Here is a 16,408-nt window from a genome sequence, read left to right as displayed (position 1 = left end):
ACCTTAGATCTGATCTCTTAGGATCCTCCACAATACTTGTGTAGTCAAACTAGGCATTGGAATCTCATTAAACTTATCTACTTGAGCAAACTGGATGACACTGTCAGCTTGTGCTCTCAATATCCTAGTGCTCCTCTCAAGACTTCTCTTGACCTCTGTCGACACCACCATTACTTGACGATATCTGCCAGCCTGGTCTTGCAATATCTCAGCCTGGTGGTCTTGCTCTCTTGACCCTTTACACACCCTCTATCAACCTTTTCTGGTTGTATCAATGGCAGCCTTGTGTCTGGTATTGTGTGCCCTGACATTGCTTGTGTGGGCAAATTGATTCTGTTTTTGTGCCTTTCCAAGAGCTTCACACTTGCCCAAGCATCAGAGTGAATGGGGTCCTCTTTTGACTGGAGTCAAAAGAGGGGACAAATTGCCTAAAGCTGACATGCATGGACCCCTAAACAGCTGTCTGCAAAGGACTTCCATAAGGGTTTGTGCTTTTGTTCCCGAATTGGGTCTCGGATGAATTCAATGTGCACGTGATCAACTTCCCCGCATTGGTCTCATTGGGCGGAAAAGGCCCTCCTGGACGTTTTCTCTTCAAATTCTCTCTCATCCCTCCCACACAATCCACAATACGAGGGCACAGGATGGCTAGCGTTGAATATTTTCCACATATCACATCGGATTAACTCGGTATACTTCGGAACAGTGTGGCAACGCCCAGGCAAGAAAAGGCAAAACATCGCGGCGGGGCGGAAGCTTTGTTGTGGGGTAACTTCCTCTTTGGCTTGCAAGGTGCGGTAGGACAGCAGCCAGCATCACAGCGAAGCACAACGACCATGTCCCCTAATGAAACGGCCTTGTCATCAGTAACAATAATCATAACGACTTCCTCTGTGCGATTGAGCGGGATAGCGCCTGATGTCCCTGCGACGAAGGAGAGCCAGCCGCCAGCCGACGAACGAGAGAAGAGGAAAGGCAAACCCCTCGGAGAGAGGATCCGACATTTCACCCCGAGTTGGTTTGCGGTGACCATGGGTGAGTGTAGCCTGTTCTCCTATTGCCTCTAGTTGACCAGGCAGGCAGGGACGGGCGTGCTCCCCATCGTTTTCCACCAACTGCCCTACGGCATCGCCGAAGCCCTCTACTGGCCGAGCGTCGCCCTGCTCGGACTGAACGTCCTCCTCCTCCTGCTATTCAGCATCGTCACCATCCTCCGATACGTCCTGTACCCAGGTGTGTTTAACCTCATGCTGCAGCACCCCCGCGAGTCCCTGTTCGTCGGTACGATCCCGATGGGGTTCGCGACTGCTGTGAACGCAGCGACGAGCTTGCTAGTGGAGACCAAAGGGTGGGGAGGGGACGCGCTCCTAGTTTTCCTCTGGGCCGTGTTCTGGGTCGTCATCATCTCGAGCGCCGTGATCTGTGTGTGGATGATTCATGTCGTGTGCGTCTGCAGTATCTGCTCTCCCCTCTCGCTAACCCTTCCTAGGTCAACGAAGCATCCTCTCACATTGGACATGATCACCGCCACCATCCTTCTCCCTTTCGTCCCACCCATCGTTACCTCCGCCCTAGGCGCCCAAGTCGGAACAGCACTTGCTGCTTCGCACCCGGGACGTGCCCAACTGACCCTCTTCGTCTCTTATGCGTCCCTCGGCCTCGGCTTGCCAACAGCTATGCTCTTGCTTGCAGCGTACACAATCCGGTTGGTGCTACACGGTGCGCCTCCGCGAGGCGCGCTCACCTCTGTCGTCCTCCCCCTAGGTCCGATCGGTCAAGGCGGGCTAGCGTTCATCACCCTCGGCCAGCTAGCGCAGAAGGTCATCATCCCCCAAGACATGGAGATGTCTGCCATCCCGGTGAACAGTATCTTCGGCGTGCCGAGCATGGGCGACTTTGCATTCATATACGGAGTGGTGAGCGGATGCTTGCTCTGGGGTTTCGGGCTGGTCTGGGCATGCCTGGGACTGCAGACGATCATAGAAGCGGTGACTAAAAAGCAAGGCCCGAGGTTCGGGATGCCCTGGTGAGTTGCCCTCCTCCCCTTTCTACATGCGCTCACGTACTGTATTTCCGCAGGTGGGGCCTCACCTTCCCCATTGGAGTATATACCCTCCTAACACTCAGCCTATCCGTCGCACTGGCCCCAACCCCGCTGAGCTTCTTCCTCGAAGCGGCCGGCACAGGGCTGGCGGGCATCCTATTCCTCATCTGGCTATATGTGGGTACTCTCACGCTCCTACTTGGGATAGAGGGGAGCATATTCGATGCGCCATGTTTAGAAAGCCTGGAGGAGATAGTTTTGCTTGCTGGGGATGGACCTCGACCTCGGGAGGATGCGGAGTTAGACAGAGAGTTAGACACGGTGGTTGGGTTAGAAAGGAGAGAGAGGGACAGGGACGCATCTATGGTGGTGTAATACATTGCACTGTATTTCTAGCACATAGTAGACGTCCGTGCCGCAAATATCTAAATATCATTAATATGTATTCTGTTATCTCCGATGACGTGTCCCGTCGGAGTTAGGCGTCCCGGCTCTGTCCGTATTAGACATTTCCCTTATAATGAGCAGTTAAACTGTACACCGCACTCAGCTCATCCCCCCCACTCTCCATCTCCCAACACCCTATGTCCCACTCCCTCAAACCAGAATGTACACCTCTTAAACACAAGTACGACGCTTGCTTCAACACATGGTTCGAGGGATACCTACAGCCGCCACCGGGGGGCAAGTCAGAGAGCGAGGAAGCGCAAAGACAGTGGCAGAGGGATAAGAGGGACGAGTATGAGAGGACGTGTGGGAAAGTGTGGGAGGGGTATAGGGCGTATTTGGATGTGTATCCCTCTTCCTCATGCAGGAACTTATCACTGACTCGTGCTTAGGGCGCTCTGACAGAAAAAGGACTAGACGACCTGCTCCAACAAGCGAGAGAAGAGAACCCTCTAATAGAAGCAGAGCCTGCAGAAGCAAGACACTGACTTTCTGCATCTGGACGACGGCAGAGCTGAGATCGGGGCCGACGAGCACGGACAAAGTTGGCAGAACTGTGTACGGTACATGGGACAGCCGGGATGGGACGCATAACACGTTTGGACGCATCTATGCATGTACGAATAGAAACATCATCGCACCTCTATCCTTCCTCCGCGTACTCACAATCGTCTGCTTTCCACCCATAAAGAGATCCCGTGGTCACGCCACTCTGCTGGTGATGCCTTGGCTCACGCTGCGCTCCAGACACTCTCTGCACCTCGGGGCGGTGTGGGCTTGGGGCTGGTCATGCCTGACATGCCTCCCGTCGGAGTAGGTGCAGGTGCAGCCTTACGGTACTCGATCTTGTCTACCCGGACCTGGAGGCGTCAGCACATGAGGGTTAGGACAACGAGGGTGGGCTCACCTCGCTGTCGATTAGCTGGTAGACAAAGGTAACGATGACGCTTCCCTGTATGTCCATGAGTGCAAAGCTCGGAACCGCATCACTGTCCTTTATCAGCAACGACTTCATCCATCAAAAGTCAGCGCTTACTTCTCCGAATGCCCTGCCCAAGCGCCCGTCCCACTGCCCGGGTCGACAAAGAACCTCCCTTCATGCTCCTTTGCGCTGAACTGGTGCGTGCCACCAGAGACGAGCACGTCGACGTCCATCTGTCGTGCGAGAGCAGAGAGGGCGTCTTGGTCCCCTAAGGGGACGGATTGGTGTCCGTGCAGGACGCCGAGTCGGACTGGACCGTGTTGCGCTATGAGGGAAAGAGGAAAGGCCGGGTTCTACTCCGAGTGAGTTGCGCTCTGGTTTGGGAGGGAAGAGACGTACCTCGTCGTATTCCCCTTTGACGACATGTACCTCCCCTGCGATCCCTCTCAGGTACTCGAGCGTCTCCCGATCACAGACATTCCCCGTGCACAGGATCTGTTGTATCTTGCCCGGTATGAGTAGTTTCTTGAATTTGGTGGGGAGGCCGTGTGTTCTGCGCAGGACTGTGAGTTATCAATGTTGAGTAATGGGAGGGAGAACTTACCGGTAGGGGATGTGTAGGTCGCCTATGAGGAGTACGAGGACCATGTTGCGTTGGATGGTGGACGGAGGACAACTGATGCACGCAGCCAGGGACTGACTGCAACCCTCACTTCACTCTCTTCAACAATAAATATTATGTGCAAGCTACTCCTCCTTCTTGCACTTCTAGGAAGTACAACCCTCTCCATCAGCTAGTACTTCACTCACTAATGCTTCACAGGCACTCAAGCCCAACTCTCCCTATACATACCCGATACTGACCCTCAGCCTTTGTCTGCTATCGAGCTCGGTGTGGGAGAGAATGGGAGGACGACATGGGAGATCTTACCTGGGGAGCCCACGGGCACTTGGGTTCGACAGGCAGATGGGTTCCCTACACGTACGTTCCTTCCGCTCCCTTCCCGTTGTCTATCTTCTTTCCGTTCCCTATCTCTGTCTGTTCAAAGCAGCAAACTGAAATCGATAAATATAGTAACCTTGGTCGAAGGAGCCCAAGATGCCATCCTCACCGGCGCTCCAGATCTATCCTTTGCAGTATCCTGCACACTCCTCCCCACAACCCCCGGGCAATCCACACCCTTAGCAAGTTGTACAAACCTCGACGGCGGCGCAGGGTGGGAAGAAGATGCCGCTCCTATACTTGTACAGACCGGGGCGGATCCGACGGGGGATACGACAGCCACTTCTGGAGGGACGAGTGCGCAGAGCACGACACGCGCTATTAGCCCGAATGGACCTGTGAGTGGGAGTCCAGTGGTGCCGAGCAGCTCGAGCAGGCCACAGGGGAGCGGGGCACTTCCTTCACTCCCAGGTTTAGGCGCGATTTGGATCAAAGTGGGGATGGTTGCTATTGGGTTGGCAGTGTTTGGTATATGGTAAAGCTGTAGTAAGCTTGTAATAAGATGACAGCCGCATCGGCGATAAGATTTGCAATGCAACATTAACCGCTGTAGCAATTGAATCTTCCCTATCTGCCATGCTCTCTACTTGTCCAGTAAAGATTCGCCACGCAACATTGAACGCTGTAGCAATTGAATCTTCCCTAGCTGCCATGCTCTCTACTTGTCCAGTATGACCTCGTCAGCAAACGATAAAATCGCGTCCCGACATTCGCAAGGCTTCTCTAGGAAGGGCGAATGCCCCGCATCCTTGATCCAATGCTTTGAGGCCCGGGTCCCGAACGTCTCATGTATGATCTCCCAAGCCTGACCTTTGTCGACACCACTATCCTCTTCTGCAAACAACAACACGAGTACATCGCACATATTCTCTCCCAGAGTTAGCCACGCCGTCGCATCCTGCGTGCCCATCAGGTATACCGTCCTCACGGCTGGCGGTTGCGCCCACGCATCCCCGGCGACGGTAGGGCATGTCCTCGGGCCTGTGTACAAGCATGTCGATGATGTTGAACAGCGCATCATGGGCGACATCCACATTGTCGGTCGCCAACAACCCTTTGAACAGGTACTTTGCGAGTTCCGGGAACGTGACGACAGGGACGGCTCCGATGTGAGAGACACCGCCAAGCAAGACTGCACCTCGCAGCGGCGTCTGGCTGTACATCTTGATATCCGGCAGCAACGTACCTGAATTCCACTGAGTTCCAGTTCACAGGGGCGAAAGCGCTTCTATCTGGGTCAAATGATCGAGAACGAGCATAAAGCACTGTTCGGGCATAGTGGCACGGAAGGGGACAAAGACACAATGGACAGTTCTCTCAAAAAGCGTTTCAATCTCGGCGGATCAATCAAGGACGAGAATCACTTCTTTGGTCGTAGTTACAAGCAAGAGGTGGAAGTGGATCTTTCTCTCGAAAAGCGTTTCAGTATCGGCAGATTAATCAAGGACGAGAATCACCTTTGTGGTCGTAGTGAGAAGCAAGACGAGGAAGTGGATCTTTCTCTCGAAAAGCGTTTCAATCTCGGCAGATTAATCAAGGATGAGAATCAACTCTTTGATCGTAGTGACACGCTAGGAGAGGAAGGCACAGTAAACAATTTTTCATAGGACCGCTTGCTGAAAATGCTTAAGCTGACTGAGAGCACCTCCACCGCGCTGTGCACGACCATTCAGATATCTGATATTGATGCTGTGTAGAGCTGCTCTTCTGTGTTGAGATGTCTCAACCTCCGCAGATTATCTAAGCCCTCGGAATCAACCAGATTATCTGAAGTGGCCTCAGTAGTTGCTGACAATGATGCAACAATAACCTGCACACGAGAACACCCCGCCCGGACAACAATCACACCATCTTGGCATCATGGCCCTCTCGGCAAGCCCCACCCCTGCCCACCCATATGTCGCCATCGAAGCCCTCCACTCCGTCCCTCAGAAGGAGGGACATCTACCCTCTCCCAAGGGCCTATCTGTCGCAAGCTGGGGCAGGACTCGTGTAGCTGAGCACAGTGTTCCAGATCTAGTCTGCCCCGGCCGATCAGGATCTTCTTGAGAGAAGGGAAATGGGATAGGGCGGCAGCGATCTCTGGCTGCTGAACATTCAGTATGCCATCTCTTGAATACTGAGAGGGACGTACCAGCCTCTGATCAAGGTAGAAAGCGAGAATACTGAGCTTCTCGATCGTCGGACATGCTTGTCCTACCTGGCCTAGCCGGTGACTAAGCTGCATGCTCGTGTCCTCCCATCTCAGCCCCTTGATCCTCTTATGGCCCCTGAGGGCCTCACACAGGTCTTCGATCGTGTTCTCATCCCTGAACGCGCCTGCGGTTATGCTCAGTGCTTGGAGCGGTCTCAACTCTCCGGAGGGGAGGGGAATGCAGACTTGGGTGTACAGCTGAGCCGAGGTGAGCCAGACGATGTCGAATGTCTGCACACGGGGGAGTGCGTTTTCTGGGAGCGAGATCTCGGCGTGCCCGGCGCACTGGATGCTCACATGTTCGAGGAGTGGATGGGCCTCTAGAAAAGGGACCATGAGAGGCGTGCTCTGGATGTGTCCAAGGTCGAGGGAGCGCAAACAAGGCAGGCGGGCGGTGAACAGAGGGAGAGCGGAGGGGATAGGGTTGATCGTTGAGAAGACGTAGATTGACAGCGAATGGAGGGTGGGGCAGTGACTGGTTAGCTGGGTAATATACCGGATAAGCTGGCTCGCTACGACTGTCAGCAATAGATGTGCAGTGAAATGTTCGCTTACCTTGGACGATGGTCGCGCTCGCCCATGCGAATGCCTCCAATCCTCCGAACATTTCCAGCAGCTGCGCAGACTAAGCTTCACACATCTGAGAAAGCAAGATACATACTTCCACAGCGTCCTCTAAAGCCCATGCTTCCTCCCCCGGCTCCTCAACAACCTCGACGAACTTGAGTTCCCTCTCCTCTGCCCCCCATCCTTCATCACCATAGAACCCACGCAAAAACCCCGTCCAAGGCCTCAGTTCGCCCACTTTGAGCCTCAGCTCCTCGAGGTTCACGCATCCCTTTCCCACAGCAGGGAGTATCTCCCTAACTCGGCGTGTGTTCTCCTGCCGAGCTTTCTCCGTATCCAGTAAGGTCCAAGCAGACCGGTACCCAGCCAGCGCCCTCTCTTCCTCTCCCAGCCTAGGCCCGAATTCCACTTTCCAGAACTCGCTTCGCTCCTTCTCCCCTGTGTCATTGACCGCGAGCCCTCTGACTTCCCTCGCAAGCCGCTTATTCTCCGCTAGGTCTGAGAAGACTGATGCATCGGATTCGGCCAGACAGATAAGCCGGTGGAGCAGGGAGGGAAGGACAAGAGCATGCAGACGGTGACAAGTAAGGGAGAGGGAGAGGAGTGTCCATGGTATTGGGATAAAGAGAAGAACATGGGAAATCAGTTCGGTCGGTAGTGAAAGCAACGTGGTCATCGATGACAGGAGAAGGAAACGCGTGAGTGCGCAAACCCGACGCACTCATCACCAGGTTGTGCAGTACGTCCGTCACACCCCATATACCAGACCTTCAGCAACCTATGTATATTGGCTACAATGATTTAAGAACTTAAATACGTCTAGATCGTCCGTGTTTTTGGTATCTGAGCGTTCGTATCCTGAACCGGCCGGGTAGGAGCGCGCACACATGCGAGGCTAGAGATGCGCGGATGCGTGAATGCGAATGTACGAAGGATGAAAGACGAAAGGATGAAAAGATGAAAGGAGTAAAAGTGGTACAGCTGAAGATAGCCGTGCGTGAGACCACAGATGCGAATGGGAAAGAGCGCACGGCGCTGAGGCGTCTAGCCAAAAGAACGAAATATACTGCGTCCACCCCGAGGAAGGCGGTCACTCAGAGGGGAAGGCTCAGCCTGCCCGGTATCCCTGTGCTTGTACCCGGGGACGGATTTGTCCGTACTGGTGTCTGTACTCGCACAGTTCCCCGATGCATTTCTCCTCCCAGCCTATCGTCCACCAACTCACATCGCTCCCTCAACCCCAACCGATCAGACGGCCAACCCCTCCCCATCCCTAGCAACAGGTACATAAACCTCGATCTTCCCCGCCCAGCTCAGAACGCTCAGCTTCGAATTCCGATTCTCGGGTCTGGGGGGCAGGTCTGGGAAACTTGTCGCCGGGGTGGGGGGGTCGGTGGGTGAGAGCCTAGAGTGGGAGGAGTTGGAAGATGGGGAAAGACGTCCTGAGCTGTAGAAGTGGGGGTGGGGGTGACCGTGGGCTTGTGCGTACAGCGATGGCGAGAGCCCGGCATATCCGGAGTAGGCGTCGGAGGACCCCCGCCCTTGGGAAGGAGTAGAGAGGTACGGACCCGGCAACCCGGATGCGTGCAGCCCGGGGAAGGTATTTCCCGGTGACAAGCCTGCAAAGGTGGGTATCTCCTCCTTGTAAGATGGGCGGGGCTTGTACGACTGAGAACGGGTGGGAGGGGTGTTCAGGGTCGAGGAGGTAGAGACGGAGGAGGTAGGGGTGAAGATGAGAGAAGGGATGGCGGAAGTTGGTGTTGTCGTAGTTGTGGCAGAGTTGGCTGCCATAAGGAGAGGCAGGCTCAGCTCTGGTGGGACACTAGGCGTCGGAGTAGGCGAACGCGTACTAGGCGCTTCTGTGCCCTCGGAAGAAGCAGACAGGGGGAAGGTGCTCTCCGTCCCTGCCGAAGAGGGTTCGGTGCTGAACCCGAATGGGAAGCCTGGAGAGGGGGGTGCGAGGAGTGTAGAGCCCGCTGGGGGTAGGGTGAAGATGTTGCCGTTGGTGTTGCTGGAGCTGACGACGTCGTCCGGTGAGGTAAGAGCGGTAGAGAAGGACGGCGCGGTCGGTGATGACTGGGCGACTATCAAGGGTGAAGGAGGTACGGGTGAAGGAGCCAGCGAGGGAGATGGAGCCGCTACAGGTGAAGGGAATCCTGAGCTTCCTGGAAACAAAGATAGAGGAGTTGCGACTGCGGACGCTGAGGGAGAAGGAGCAGGGGAAGGAGAGAGCTTGAGTGTTCTAGTACCTGTACCTAGAGAATTAAGAAAGTCGTCGCTTTTCCCTACGCACACATTGGTCAACGTCGTCTGCCATTGGGAGTGAGAGAACGCACCTCTGCGAGAATGGGACGGGGCGACAGGCTTGAGGGATACCGTCCCCCATCGCTTTATACTCCCTCGTCTACCAACGCTCGCTCCTGCATTTGGTTCGTCCTTCACACTCGTGACGGGAGCCGCAGAAGCAGTCACACTCCTCCCTAAGCCTTTCGCATCTGCCGTAGTCGGTCTGCGGGGTAACGTCGCGAGCGCATCAGCAGGTAAGGCCAAACTCTCTTTTCCCCCTTCTTGCGGTCGGAGATGGCGCTGTGAAGCTGCACGCTTGAGGGAACGGAGCCTGCGAGGGTGGGACTGGGTTGGAGGGAGAGAGGGGGAGGATTTGTGTGACGGTTTGGTGGGTGGTTTGGTGGTAGTCGAGGAGGTGGAGGGTGTTGCTGGTGTTGAGGGAGCGGAAGGTGTTGCTGGTGGTGGTGATGCTGGAGAACGTTTTATGATTGATTTGAAGAGAGAAGAGATTGATGGCATTTTTTTGGTATGCTTTGATAACCTTTGCTGAAGCCAACAATGAGAGATTGAAAGTGAAATAATGAAATAGATGGTAATGAACGTAGTAAGAGTGAGTGAGCTGACAGAGTGAACGGTTATCCTGCACCGCCAATAGAGAGAATGGATGGTGAACACTGTGCAATCCACCCTTGAAACGAGGAGGAGGACGTTTAGGTATGTATCCATGACGACATTTATTTCACTCTTCTCCTACATCGCAATACGTCGCACGACCGTACATAATATCCTGTACCATAATACAAATAAACTACACAGGAACAGATAAAGGCACGAAGACACCAAGACGCAAAGGCGGAATAAATATGGTAACATACACAGCAACGGCCTTGGTACTACCCCTCTTTACTCACCTCCCCGGCCTTGTACTGGTCTCCTCGAGGCGAACTGAAAGGAGTGTTTTATCCTATAATTGTGCATGCACGCATTCATATTTGAGCGCTGCTACTGAATATTCTGGAAAACCTATTGGAATACTATGAAACTCCATTCCCTGCCCGCCAAACCTGTATGACAGCTCATTGCAGAGGTCTTTGGTATAAAGTCGTTCTCCAGGATATGGCCACTCCATCCCCCACAAACTAGGCGCTGGTCACCTTACTTTCCACTTTTCAGCTCATCGGTGCCGGTCACCACAAGCAATAATCTACGCCTTTTACAGCTCACTCTCTACACACTCACTCTCTACACAATGCGCACTTCTACCGCTCTCCTCCTTATCGCCACCCTCGCCAGCACTTCCCTCGCCCTCCCCGTCCCCCGGGATCAAGACGCGGCGCTTGCTTCTCGGAGCCCTCCGGGTGGCCCTGCTCAGACCCAGACTAGCAAACCACCTACCCCGGAAACGGGTGCCGTATCATCGCGCTCGCTCGACGAGGAAACGGAGCTGAACGAACGGGCCATGGAACTAGAGGAGCGTGGATGGGAGGAGCTCGACCCGCGCGACCTCGACGAATTCCAGTACAGCCTTGATGAACGAGGTGTTCCGAACACCGGTCTTCCCAACAACCCTGGTATCCAGCAGTCAGCTAATACTGTGAATAATAACCAGCCGCAACAGATTCAGCAGCGATCGCTAGAGGACATTGATGACGAAATTGACTTATACGCTCGGTCGATGCCGGAGGAGGAGCTCGATTTCGAACCGTTCAGTGCCCGCAGCGTTCCTGAGGACGAGCTCGAGTGGACCGTGGACATGCGAGATGTAGAGGGGGAGGAGAACCTTGCGGAGCGCAACAAAGTTGGGCAAGCCATGGGCAAGGCGTTCAATATCATTTAATGATTTGGGCAACTTCTACGCCTTCCGCATTGGTACATCGGCATAATTGATACCTATTGTGTACCTTTGTGCCTTCGTTGCATGTCTCTTTAATTCCAAATGTTGCTCTGGACTGAGGTGGTGAAGACTGCGGGCCGTTCGTGTGCCATCATGATGCACGCCTGTTGCCGACACTCAAAGCCGTCTTCACTGACGATCTACGCCTTACACTTACAACTGATTCTCTTCCCACCTGATTGAGGTTCCTATTCAGTTAGTGCGTCAATAGAAATAATACACAGACTCTTCCATTCTTTATTATCCATGTCCGCCCAACCCGTCATTCTCCCATACTGGGACTGTCCTGGCCCCTTTTCGTGAGATCGCATTTGAGGACTTGGTGCGCAGGCTTGAGGAGCGGATGAGCACAAAGTGGAAGAAGGTCGTCAACACGCCTCTTGTTATGAAACCTCCTAAGAAACCGTCTAAGAAACCGTGACTGTTTCCTCCTACGGTGTGCTGTAATCAAATGCATGTGTTCCTTTGCACAGGGAGTATCGAGCATCTATTTGATGTTATTAAGTCATACTCCCATGGATAAGCTTAAGTGGTGCATAATCACGCCTAATGTGGAGAGTGAGAAGATCCAGGACCACAAAAAGAGTAGGAAGTCTTTCCATCCATTTACTGCGAGCAAATTTCTTGCGTTCTTCAGTAGCATGTCAGTCCACATACTTGCTTAATGATGCACCTTCGGCGTACGTCATTCTGAAGCTCTATCCTGGCTGATGCGAGTGTTTTCCAATGTTGGGCGATGGCTTCCACAAGAGACGGACTGGGGTAGGAGACGAGAAGCATACGCAGTTCCCGGAGTATGAGAGTAACTTCTCTCCTCGCTCGGGTCACACGACGAGCTGAACGTCTTCGACCTGTGCCATAGATCGTAGATGAGCAGGAGGAAAGGAGGCCCAATGGCCTGCTGGGTCTTGACGCGGGTCCCGTGGCCGAGACCCGTCCGGCTGAGGTTACAAAGTCGCGTCTTGACGACGCGACAGGAGCTAGTTGCACGGGGGCGGTTTCTCTTTGTTCCTGACGTCATCATTACGTATCGTGATCGTCACAGGCATAGCCATGAATACTCGAGTTATGAATCCACCCCCTGCCCGCGCCATATATATGGTCTCCCTTACACAGACTCGATCAACCATTTTGCGGCTACACTAGCGCCCGTTTAATGCTGAGCATCCACGCCATATTCCAGTGCTAACTCGGCCTTCCCATAGCAACTGAATATCTTGGAGTATTTTTTAGTTATCGAAGCGGGCTCTGCTAGGTAAGATTCGCCGTTCGATCTTTTGCAATTCCGGCCCAAGGTTTCAAGGTAATGCAGTCGCCTTCCGCCCTCTGGCGTATAAAACGGGTCTACAAACTCACAAGTTATCGTACACATACCCTTGAGCCGCGGTGCTGGTCACCCTCATCTACACTTTTACAAACACAAGACTACTCGGTGCCGGACACCAACCCATTCTCTTGACTTTAATTCCTCTTTCCCTCTACAATGCACGCTTCCACCACTTCCATCCTGATAGCAGCTCTCGCAAGTTCGTCATTGGCTGCCCCTATCTTCCCGGACCCAGAAGCGCTCAACGCCCGGAACCTTGCCGCACGTAACGTCCTCTATCAACTTGCAACACGCGATACTCCTACCGCCGATCACTCCAAGCAGAATCAGAATGAACACCCGATTTCCGCACGTTCGGTTGAGCAGAAGGACGAATTGGATGAGCGGGATCTTGAAGACTTCCCCCAGTTTGACGAGCGCGATGAGGACAACTCTCTGGACAAACGCAGTCCCATCAACGTCTTTGCTACAAGCAAGGCCTTTGCAAGAAGCGCTCTTGGTAAAGGCAGGGCTGGGAGGAGTTTTGTAACCGGCGTGGCTAAACGCGGGTCTAAGCACCTGAAAGCACTCGTAGCCGGAGTTGTCAAAGGGAATACCGACACGGTTCAGGGAGTGAAAGAAAACGTAGGCAACCAGGACCAGCAGCAACGGTCGCTGGACGACATCGATGACGACATGGACGTGTACGCCCGCTCCTTGCCTGCTGAGGAGTTTGAATGGCAGACGTGGGAAGCACGCACCTTCCTTCCCGAACAGGTTGAGGTAAGCAGCTTTCCTTGCTCTGGTCCAGTTGACGAGTTAGGCTTATTCGAACTGCACAGACATCCAACGGCAAAGCTTGAGGCGGATTTCCTGGGAACCAAAGTTTGAAGACGAGCGCAATGGTTCCCCGGATATGTGAGGTTGAGGAGAGTTGCATGCAGCGCGCGACATGTGTACATAGACATTGCTTATTGCCGCTAGTCAAGTGAAAAGGCTGTCTTCCCTCGGTGATGCATCCCAATGTTCACACGACCTTATGGTTTATAATTGTGCTGCAATTCAGTGCCTACTCTAGCTTTTGCTCTTTCTACGCACTAGACATCGAGTGACCACGGTGTTTGCCGTCCAGTGCCCCTTGATGCCGTATCCAACTCAGTGACAAGAAAGCATAAATATTGTATGTCAGGTCGCCACGCACCTAGAGGATCTGAGGAAAAACCGTCGGCCAGAGGGCAACAAATACGTGATCACCCTACTTCAGTTGGCTGTGGAGCCGCTGCAGTGCACACAGCTAAGTGGCCATTATGGAAACACTTCCGGAGCAATGAGGTGATGGTGGGAAGTGTACATTTGTCGTCTGTTTCGGAGTGATGTCCATGAAAGGACACAGACAAACTTGTGTCAGAAGTGAATGGTGCTCTTGGCAATTCAAAACATCATGGCCAAGAACAGGGGTCTTTTGTCTCCGCCGGACGCTGCGACATGCTCCGTGTTGAGCAATCATATGTTATCCCAAACTCCTCGGTTCTGCACACAGCCCAACATCCCCTCAAACTTGTGCCATCATCCTCGCAACACGAGTCACGCATTCAATCTGCAGGTTTACTAGGCTATTCCCAGCACACAAGTGTCGCTATTCAGAGCATTTGGACCATGCCAGCTAATGCAGATTAAAGTTCCGCGTTCGTGAAACACCGTAACCATCGATCCTCGCGCACTGTTCTGTATTGCAAACCGGAAAACATGCACTAGGGGTTTCGCGCTCAGCATCCGATATTTCTATACACTCTTACGCTATTTAAGCCCTAGGAGGAAGGATACTGCTGCTCATCCCTCCCCGGTTACATTCTACAGGTGCTGGTCACCTGGTCTCCCACTCGCCCTCCTCACATCTTCTCTCTGGTGCTGGACACCCCACTTTCATACATATCCAATCAACCCTTAACGAACTATATTAACCATGCGCACCTCTTCTGTCGCCGTCCTCGCCGTTGCTCTCGCAGCTTCCACCCTTGCGGCCCCTGTTAACCTGGAACAAGACGCGGCCGGTCTGGAGGCGCGGGCTGATTTCGCCAAAGTTGAGCATACGGTCGCCCACCACGTCGACGAGAACGCCGGCGTTTACAATACTATTGCCAATGGAGCGATGAATGTTATCAACAGTCGCTCAATCGATGATGAAGCAGCTCCCGAACTCACGGAGCGTGAGTTCCAGGAGCTTGTCGGGCGTAACTGGCTCACCGGCATGGGCAAACGGATATTCAGACCGCGTCACGCAATCGTAAACCACCTCCAGGAGAACCAAGAGCAAAACCAGGAGCGGTCCCTTGACGATGAGATGGAACTTGACGAACGTGATCTGGAGGAGCTCGACCAGCTTGAACCGCGCCTCTTCGGCTTCATAAAGAGGTTACGTAACAAGATTTTTGGAGGCAACAGCAACAACATCCAGAACAACAATCAGAATTATAATCAGGAATACCAGAAGCGGTCCCTTGACGATGAGATGGAACTAGACGGACGTGATCTGGAAGAGTTCGACCAGCTCGAACCGCGGCTCTTCGGATTCGTCAAGAGGATCGGTCACAGGTTTTTCGGATCCGGGGTTGGCCATTCAAATAACAACCAGGAATATACGCAGAAAAGATCGTTGGAGGATGTCGAGCAGCTGAACGCGCGAGACCTGGAGGACCTTCTGGAGCTCGACGAGCGCGAGATTGACGAATTCCTGGATAGCTTTGATGAACGTGGCATTGAAGCTCTTGCCAGCAGAATGCTTCATCATCACAATGCCAAGAAGGCGGCGGCGGCGGCGGCGGCGGCGGAGACGGAGGTTGATAACAACCAGCAGGCTCAGCCTCAGCCTCAGCCTCAGCCTCAACCTCGCTCGCTAGAGGACATCGATGATGAAATTGACTTATCCGCTCGGTCGATGCCGGAGGAGGAGCTCGATTTCGAACCGTTCAGTGCCCGCAGCGTTCCTGAGGACGAGCTCGAGTGGACCGTGGACATGCGAGATGTAGAGGGGGAGGAGAACCTTGTGGAGCGCAACAAAGCTGGCCAAGTCTTCAGCAAGGTGCTCAATATCATTTAATGATTTGGGCAACTTCCACGCCTTTCGCATTGGTACATCGGCATAATTAATACCTATTGTATAGCTTTGTGCCTTCGTTGCATGTCATTTTACCACCTGATTGATGTTCCTATTCAGTTAGTGCTTCGATAGAATTGAATACACAGACTCTTCCATTCTTTATTATCCATGTCCGCCCAACCCGTCATTCTCCCATACTGGGACTGTCCTGGCCCCTTCTCGTGAGATCGCATTTGAGGACTTGGTGCGCAGGCTTCGTTCCATCACCTTAACACATCTAGTGCTTAGCCTAGTCATCTAGATTCGCGTCCTGCCGGTCGAGCTCAGCTACACTGTCCTCTCGTCCCTGCCTCTTCCCCTTCCACGCAGGGACTTCCACGACGCAAGACTGTCCATTCTCGCCTCGGCTTTCTCACAGTCTTCAACCTCCGACATTCTTCATGATACCGAGGATGAGCATCGGCGCGACATCAGTGGGGTGGACGAACGCAAGTTTGAAGAGGTATTTAACGAACGGAGCGACGTGCGCCCGGGTCTGTACGAGGGTGGGATGAAGACGTGGGAAGGAGCAGTTGACCTGGTAAACTACCTATCGGACAACGAGAGACGGACTGCTGCTTTGAGCCAAGGGAGCATCCTTGAAGTGCG

The 16,408-nt window shown here is 53.6% G+C and overlaps 10 protein-coding genes across 10 annotated transcripts; 6 read left to right on the top strand and 4 right to left on the bottom strand.

The window, feature by feature from the left end:
- Positions 1 to 1,031: 1,031 nt before the first annotated feature.
- Positions 1,032 to 2,473, top strand: DACRYDRAFT_90511 (C4-dicarboxylate transporter/malic acid transport protein; the record flags this gene model as incomplete). The annotated part of the gene is made up of 6 exons (XM_040776957.1): positions 1,032 to 1,035; positions 1,084 to 1,301; positions 1,341 to 1,444; positions 1,490 to 2,026; positions 2,080 to 2,299; positions 2,441 to 2,473. The coding sequence occupies 6 exons, from the start codon at positions 1,032 to 1,034 to the stop codon at positions 2,471 to 2,473; spliced, it is 1,116 nt and encodes a 371-aa protein (XP_040626343.1).
- Positions 2,474 to 2,604: 131 nt separating this feature from the next.
- DACRYDRAFT_23966 (uncharacterized protein) lies at positions 2,605 to 3,133 on the top strand. Its single transcript, XM_040773489.1, has 2 exons — positions 2,605 to 2,835; positions 2,884 to 3,133. Exons 1-2 carry the CDS (start codon positions 2,629 to 2,631, stop codon positions 2,977 to 2,979), a joined length of 303 nt encoding a protein of 100 aa, XP_040626342.1. The 5' UTR covers positions 2,605 to 2,628; the 3' UTR covers positions 2,980 to 3,133.
- On the bottom strand, positions 3,118 to 4,084 carry DACRYDRAFT_23963 (retrograde transporter). The gene is made up of 5 exons (XM_040773488.1): positions 4,018 to 4,084; positions 3,813 to 3,966; positions 3,528 to 3,766; positions 3,399 to 3,480; positions 3,118 to 3,351 (listed from the first exon to the last, which is right to left on the bottom strand). Exons 1-5 carry the CDS (start codon positions 4,059 to 4,061, stop codon positions 3,223 to 3,225), a joined length of 648 nt encoding a protein of 215 aa, XP_040626341.1. The 5' UTR covers positions 4,062 to 4,084; the 3' UTR covers positions 3,118 to 3,222.
- A 67-nt stretch (positions 4,085 to 4,151) lies between these two features.
- Positions 4,152 to 4,895, top strand: DACRYDRAFT_90507 (uncharacterized protein; the record flags this gene model as incomplete). The annotated part of the gene is made up of 3 exons (XM_040776956.1): positions 4,152 to 4,188; positions 4,237 to 4,395; positions 4,489 to 4,895. The coding sequence occupies 3 exons, from the start codon at positions 4,152 to 4,154 to the stop codon at positions 4,893 to 4,895; spliced, it is 603 nt and encodes a 200-aa protein (XP_040626340.1).
- A 179-nt stretch (positions 4,896 to 5,074) lies between these two features.
- Positions 5,075 to 5,579, bottom strand: DACRYDRAFT_110163 (uncharacterized protein; the record flags this gene model as incomplete). The annotated part of the gene is made up of 2 exons (XM_040769017.1): positions 5,075 to 5,314; positions 5,364 to 5,579. 2 exons carry the CDS (start codon positions 5,577 to 5,579, stop codon positions 5,075 to 5,077), a joined length of 456 nt encoding a protein of 151 aa, XP_040626339.1.
- A 695-nt stretch (positions 5,580 to 6,274) lies between these two features.
- DACRYDRAFT_110162 (uncharacterized protein) lies at positions 6,275 to 7,853 on the bottom strand (the record flags this gene model as incomplete). The annotated part of the gene is made up of 4 exons (XM_040769016.1): positions 6,275 to 6,502; positions 6,551 to 7,122; positions 7,166 to 7,226; positions 7,272 to 7,853. The coding sequence occupies 4 exons, from the start codon at positions 7,851 to 7,853 to the stop codon at positions 6,275 to 6,277; spliced, it is 1,443 nt and encodes a 480-aa protein (XP_040626338.1).
- Positions 7,854 to 7,967: 114 nt separating this feature from the next.
- On the bottom strand, positions 7,968 to 9,982 carry DACRYDRAFT_118152 (uncharacterized protein; the record flags this gene model as incomplete). Its single annotated transcript, XM_040770534.1, has 2 exons — positions 7,968 to 9,462; positions 9,514 to 9,982. 2 exons carry the CDS (start codon positions 9,980 to 9,982, stop codon positions 8,426 to 8,428), a joined length of 1,506 nt encoding a protein of 501 aa, XP_040626337.1. The 3' UTR covers positions 7,968 to 8,425.
- Positions 9,983 to 10,871: 889 nt separating this feature from the next.
- Positions 10,872 to 11,348, top strand: DACRYDRAFT_23961 (uncharacterized protein). Its single transcript, XM_040773487.1, has one exon. It carries the CDS (start codon positions 10,923 to 10,925, stop codon positions 11,298 to 11,300), a length of 378 nt encoding a protein of 125 aa, XP_040626336.1. The 5' UTR covers positions 10,872 to 10,922; the 3' UTR covers positions 11,301 to 11,348.
- A 1,100-nt stretch (positions 11,349 to 12,448) lies between these two features.
- DACRYDRAFT_23960 (uncharacterized protein) lies at positions 12,449 to 13,689 on the top strand. Its single transcript, XM_040773486.1, has 2 exons — positions 12,449 to 13,446; positions 13,506 to 13,689. Exons 1-2 carry the CDS (start codon positions 12,841 to 12,843, stop codon positions 13,524 to 13,526), a joined length of 627 nt encoding a protein of 208 aa, XP_040626335.1. The 5' UTR covers positions 12,449 to 12,840; the 3' UTR covers positions 13,527 to 13,689.
- A 937-nt stretch (positions 13,690 to 14,626) lies between these two features.
- DACRYDRAFT_118149 (uncharacterized protein) lies at positions 14,627 to 15,808 on the top strand (the record flags this gene model as incomplete). The annotated part of the gene is made up of 1 exon (XM_040770533.1): positions 14,627 to 15,808. The coding sequence occupies one exon, from the start codon at positions 14,627 to 14,629 to the stop codon at positions 15,758 to 15,760; it is 1,134 nt and encodes a 377-aa protein (XP_040626334.1). The 3' UTR covers positions 15,761 to 15,808.
- Positions 15,809 to 16,408: the final 600 nt, after the last annotated feature.

Source organism: Dacryopinax primogenitus (assembly GCF_000292625.1).
Source record: "Dacryopinax primogenitus strain DJM-731 SS1 chromosome Unknown DACRYscaffold_16, whole genome shotgun sequence".
NCBI lineage: Eukaryota > Fungi > Basidiomycota > Dacrymycetes > Dacrymycetales > Dacrymycetaceae > Dacryopinax > Dacryopinax primogenitus.
This window is presented reverse-complemented; position numbering and strand designations above follow the sequence as displayed.

Excerpts from the sequence above, each read along its gene's own strand:
- DACRYDRAFT_23966 (XM_040773489.1), top strand. The coding sequence starts at position 2,629 with ATGTCCCACTCCCTCAAACCAGAATGTACACCTCTTAAACACAAGTAC. Across the intron at positions 2,836-2,883 it reads GGTATAGGGCGTATTTGGAT|GGCGCTCTGACAGAAAAAGG; the intron begins GTGTATCCCTCT and ends ACTCGTGCTTAG.
- DACRYDRAFT_23963 (XM_040773488.1), bottom strand. The coding sequence starts at position 4,061 with ATGGTCCTCGTACTCCTCATAGGCGACCTACACATCCCCTACCG. Across the intron at positions 3,767-3,812 it reads TCAAAGGGGAATACGACGAG|AACCCGGCCTTTCCTCTTTC; the intron begins GTACGTCTCTTC and ends CACTCGGAGTAG. Across the intron at positions 3,352-3,398 it reads ACCAGCTAATCGACAGCGAG|GTCCGGGTAGACAAGATCGA; the intron begins GTGAGCCCACCC and ends TGACGCCTCCAG.
- DACRYDRAFT_23961 (XM_040773487.1), top strand. The coding sequence starts at position 10,923 with ATGGAACTAGAGGAGCGTGGATGGGAGGAGCTCGACCCGCGCGACCTC.
- DACRYDRAFT_23960 (XM_040773486.1), top strand. The coding sequence starts at position 12,841 with ATGCACGCTTCCACCACTTCCATCCTGATAGCAGCTCTCGCAAGTTCG. Across the intron at positions 13,447-13,505 it reads TCCTTCCCGAACAGGTTGAG|ACATCCAACGGCAAAGCTTG; the intron begins GTAAGCAGCTTT and ends CGAACTGCACAG.